At 37.2% G+C, this 5,698-nt stretch overlaps 1 protein-coding gene across 4 annotated transcripts in view; it reads left to right on the forward strand.

Moving 5' to 3' along the window:
* Positions 1–5,698, forward strand: part of LOC128877935 (venom dipeptidyl peptidase 4) — a 242,597-nt gene that overhangs the window by 29,620 nt on the left and 207,279 nt on the right. The window contains exons 1-2 of one of the 4 annotated variants that reach the window (XM_054125619.1): positions 1,653–1,757; positions 3,023–3,061. The exons of 2 other annotated variants lie outside the window; for them this stretch is intronic. In XM_054125619.1, the coding sequence (XP_053981594.1) occupies positions 1,728–1,757; positions 3,023–3,061 (69 nt within the window). In that variant the 5' untranslated portion in view covers positions 1,653–1,727. Of the gene's footprint in view, positions 1–1,652; positions 1,758–1,892; positions 2,002–3,022; positions 3,062–5,698 lie in introns of those variants that run through there. One more of the 4 variants, XM_054125623.1, reaches the window with a different exon arrangement.

Consider the following 5,698-nt stretch of genomic DNA (forward strand, 5'->3'; position numbering starts at 1 on the left):
ATAAATCTAAACGAAAAGTTCGCGGTACAAATATTGCTCCAAATTATCAGCTATAATTTCCTCTTACTGATGTCTTCAATCGTCATCGAATGCAATTGCCAGTCGCTAGGAGTTATGTAACACGTATTATTTTACGAATTTAATTATTTTCGAGTAGGAAATATTATTCAAATTTGAGTACACTGCGATGGACGACGCGTTTGTAAAGGTCACGACTTGCCTGCGGAATTTTACGCATTTATAGGGAATTTTTATGCGATATATGCACACAGTATAGTAATAAAATAAATCATTTTGCATAAAGATACGCGGACAGCAAAATTCGTCTCTGTTTATTACATAATACATACAGTGACTGCCAGAAATATTCGGACACCAGTGTATGGTTAGCGTTATGGCTTAATATCGTAGTTATTAAAAAAGCAATCGTCTTCGTTACTTTTTCCAATAATAAACCATTTATTAACATTATTAAAGATATATACATTAATCCAAAAATTTACATAAATACGCACAGTACAATACAATAAATACAATACAGTACAGTACAATACAGTACAATAAATACTTATATATTACATAAATACTATTTAAATAAATAAATTTACATAATAACAATACACAAACGAAAGAATAACGCATTTTCGAGTCACAAAAATATTCGGACACTATGAGGAATAACATTTATTAATTAAAATTAAACATTATATGTATGTTCCAGATTAATATTTTGTTGCAAATCCCTTTTCTTTTATAATATGTCTCAATCGATTCGGCATGTTAGAAATTATTGTTTTTAAATATTCTGTCGAAATGGATGCCCATTCTTCGTGAAGCCTAATTTTAAGTTCTTCTTTGGAACGAATGGGTGCCTTGCGAATCCGTTGGTTCAACTTATCCCATAAGTTTTTTATAGGGTTAAGGTCTGGTGGTTGTGGAGGTGGATGAAGGACTTTGGGGCAGTTATACAATAAAAATTCTTAAACAATGCGGGACTTATGTTTAGAATCATTATCCTGGTAAAATTTAAAATCTTCAGCAATCCCCATTTTGTCTGCACTTTGTTTTAAATTGCTTTTTAAAAGATTCAAATAAGCATCCTTAACCATGATGCCATCGATAAAAACTAAATTGCCAACGCCGGAAGTCGAAATGCATCCCCACACCATTACAATGCCTCCTCCGTGTTTTATCGTACCCGAAAATGTGATATTCTTTCGTTTCTTTATTGCTATTACGTAATTCATGTAAATTTTTGGATTAATGTATACATCTTTAATAACATTAATAAATGACTTATTATTGGAAAAAGTAACGAAGACAATTGCTTTTTTAATAACTACGATATTAAGTCACAAAGCTAACCATACACTAGTGTCCGAATATTTCTGGGAGTCATTGTATTTAGAAGTTCATAAAGAATAATTCATAGAAAGATCGGCACGGTGAAACTTCTCCTTTCTACGAACCGCGACGGCTACCTGGCGAACGGAACCGAAAGTACTCGAAGGCCGCCGAGGCATAAATCGCCGTGAGAAAGACTGAGAGAGAGAGAGACAGAGTAGTCCCGCGAGATCCAGGCGAGCGATCGTACGCGCGTGGTCGATAGGATTTTTCCCCAGCTGTGAAGCTATTCTGATTGAAACATTCGGAGGATCGGAGTTTCGTGATAAAAAACGTGAAATGCGCGGCTGAACCCGATCGCAAGGACGCACCGAGCCCCCCGAATGCCGTTCCCGTCACGATGCTTCCGACACGTGAGCGTTCACTTGTCTTACTTTCCACGAACGCGTCTTGCTGGCTCCTGTCAGTTTACCTTCACGTCCGGGTCGCGTTATTAGATTGTCACTCTCGTTGTTATAAAGGACCGTGGCCATCCTCGTCGCGGCGTCCATTCGTTTCGTTTCGTTAGCTGTTGGACAGAGTTCGGTTCCCGATAATGCTCGTAGCTTCGCTCGAGTTTCGCGCCTCGGACGTTTTCGTTCAGGGAATTTAGGACAAGTGAACGTTATTCGAAACGTGTTCTTATCGACGCACAGTGGGCCGACGCTGTATAAATATTGGACATTGGGGCAAAAAATAAACATACAAATTTTAAAACCTAAATACATTTTAATGAATCTTTAAACCTTCGACAATTATGTTTCGCAGTACTTTTACGTTTTGCTTTACCTCATGGCATCTGAAATTAGTCACGTTGATCTAGTTATCTTTTCTTTAATTTCGGTTGTAATTCTTGTATTATATGACTTTACCAAAAGAATGTATGCAACATCTAATGTTGAGGTTGTAATAACTCTGAAATAAACAGAAAGATGATTTAAATGTACAACAGAACTTTGTTACATTTTATTATAGATGTTATAAATGTTTCTTAAATTTTAATGAAGAAGCAACTAAAAACAAAAACTACGTGAACGGTTACAGTCTACATACTTCCTAAAAAAAAAGAAGGTGCAAAGTTTCGTCTGGACGAATTTAGGCGATTTTTATAATTGAATAAAACATTTATAACTTCTACAATCAAATGTAACAAAGTTCTGTTGTACATTTAAATCATCTTTCTGTTTGTTTCAGAGTTATTACAACCTCAACATTAGATATTGCACACATTCTTTTGGTAAAGTCATATAATACAAGAATTACAATGTAAATTAAAGAAAAGATCAATAGATCAACGTAACTAATTTCAGATGTCATGATGTAAATAGTGAAGCAAAACGTAATAATACTACGAAACATAATTATCAAAGGTTTAAAGATTCATTAAAATGTGAAAACGAAAAACGATTATATTAGCTTTCGTTATCGAGTAATGACCAGTCTAGTTATCTTTTCGACAATAGTAATATATTACTTGAAATTTTTTTTTATTCTAGTGTATAATACGCTTTTCTTCTTAGGTTTTAAAATTTGTATGTATATTTTTTGCTTCGATGTCCAACATTTATACAGTGTCGTCCCACTGTGCGACGTAGCTCGTACCACGAGCCGCTAAAAATGAAATTCACCTTTCATACAGTGCCGGTGGAAGAGTGACAGGTTGATCAGAACGCCGATGGTAAGGTTTTGATCTCCCCCTCGAATTTCAATTATCGTCGAGTTTGAATTTTCTCTGGTTAAGGTATTTCGTGTCTCGGGTGTTTATCGTGCTGGATAATCCTAAGAGATCGAAAATGAACTTGGCAAAGGCGAGAACGTTTATTCTTATCAGCGTGCAAACAATTGGTTGTCCGAGCGCGCGTTGCGTTTTATTTCGCGAATTGTTCGTTCGCGGAAAACATTCGCGAGATTCAACGCAGACAGGGATAAAAAAAAACCCTTTGGTCTCGGCTCGTAAGTGCACTATTTGAGGTCGAGCGCGTGTTTTCACGTAAACTGCGCCCGCCATAGTTCCCTCGTGCTTTTTCCGAACGGCGAACATCGTTATTGTGTTTCGACGAACCGCGTTTTATTTTTGTGTGCCGCGAAAACAATGGATAACAATTTTACGTTACTCTCTTCGTAGACTTTTCGAAACGCGCCGACTACGATTATATTAGCTTTCGTTATCGAGTAATGACCAGTCCAGTTATCTTTTCGACAAGAGTAATATATTACCTGAAATTTTTTTCTTTATTCCAGTGTATAATATTCTTTTCTTTTTCTTCTGTGAGCCTGAAGACAGATTTTGTGTAATCGTAGATAAATCGCGTAATACACCGTTTTGTTAATTACTCGTGGATGAAATTTTCAATTCGAATCCCGTAAATTATTCATCGCATAGTAATACCTTCTTGAATATTTATTAGTCATATGTATAATTTCAGGTTAATCCGAACGAACGTAGCGATTATTCCGATCGAACGTTATTTATTTAGGTAGCTCCCGGCGAAGAGACATACTTACCTTTCGATTTTTAGTTTCTACCCGCGTTAGCGATTACAAATTTAAATTAACCCTCTAAACCGCGCATTTAAATCGAAATAAAAACGGCAAGACTTGCTTTTCCGGCCTGTCTTTGGAACGACGAGTGCGCTAAACCCCTTTGACTAATAGGGAAGCTTAATTTTTCACCCGACTTTGAATCCCGTCTAATCTGCTCGAGTTATTTTAAAGGTGAAAACCGTGGAACAAAATTGCTCGAGCATTCTTTCAAATCCCTTGCCATGAATCGCAATTTAAGTTTTTATCTCGAGCTTTATTACGATCTTTCCGGGATTTTTCTTCGCCTTGGAAAAACATTTTCTCAATTAAGCTACTTACAAAGAGGCTATACGGTGAATATCAAAATTTACGCGTTAACATTTACGATATTTTATTAACATTCACAAATCAAATTTTGATGAGCGCTAGCATAGCCTTCCATTTTTTTCGATTTCAAACGCTGTAATTAATGGACACTAATTAAGACATTCCTTTTCTCCGGAAGATATTGCATTGATTTTTCGTCCGATTTCGATTGCATCTTGATCGATGCTCCACTTTCTTCTGGCGATGGAAATTATTAGGCACAGGAAGCTTATGCAGTGGTAATTAATATGTGAGCGCTTTTTTTTAGGATTAAATCTTCGTACAGTTAGAAATCAAAAAATCCTTTGCCGTAATTAATGAATGACCCTCTATATTTCCATAACGAAGGCTCAGATTGCATAAAAGCAATGGATTTTTTAATTTATAATGGCGTCAAGATTTGGTTCTGAGAAAAGCACACACGGTCCTTTTGTGTACAGTTCTTACATACAATATAAAAGTTATATACAATCGTTTCATGCATAATTGAATCTAGAACCACGTGATTCTATTCTTCCGTATTTCTGCATGCATTCGTAACATGTGTCTTTAAACCAGACACCATAGCAGCCTGTATAGCTTTCGTAGCCGCGTAATTGACGAATAACGCAACGTATTCGATTATTTTAATAGGAAATACGCGACCACTTCGAAATTAGTTGCACTCGGGGCAGCTCGTTACGAGGGCATTGAAGCAAAGCGCTTACGTTTCGTTAATAAATGGCCGTCGGTCGTCGAACGCGCTTTTCATACCCTTGACACGAATCCGGCGGAGTCATTACACGCTAACAAACCGGTAAACGCGAATAGGGAAAATACGTGTCACGCGAATCGTTGCATTCCTGCGAGACCGTGTATCCCGATCCCGCGTAAACTCGATTAATAATGATGTTGCTCGTAACGTGTCTGCGAGACGGGGATTTCGCGTTATTGACGTTTCGATTTACAATCCCGTAAAAACACGCAAACCACGCGCGTTTACACAAAGCCCCCCGCCGCCGGGGAAAAAAATTGCTAGCGTTCGTGTACGCGCCGTGTTCGATTCCAAATTGGCTAGTTCCGCGTCGATTGCCGTAATCGCGAATTGCGGATTTCGATGAAACTTTCCGCCGTCATATTGCGTAAAAAAAAGAAGATTTATTTTGGGGACCGTTGCGGATCGAACAAAAAATCTGGCGAGAGATAAATAATAAATTTAGAAACGGTGCGAGTTCACGGGGTTAATGCTTTTTGGGGATTTTTTTTTCCTGTGATCGGTTAATACAGTCGGTGTGATTGACTGCGGATCTTTATGCAAAATAAAATGTTAGTTAAGCTTTATTAGTGACAAACCTATGCAAAACACGGTTATCGCACTGTAAAATAAAGTGTTTGTAAGTGTACCTACAAAACATTGAACCTAAGTAGGAATTTATTTTATTCTGCA

The sequence above is a fragment of the Hylaeus volcanicus genome, chromosome 6 (assembly GCF_026283585.1).
Source record: "Hylaeus volcanicus isolate JK05 chromosome 6, UHH_iyHylVolc1.0_haploid, whole genome shotgun sequence".
Classification (NCBI taxonomy): domain Eukaryota; kingdom Metazoa; phylum Arthropoda; class Insecta; order Hymenoptera; family Colletidae; genus Hylaeus; species Hylaeus volcanicus.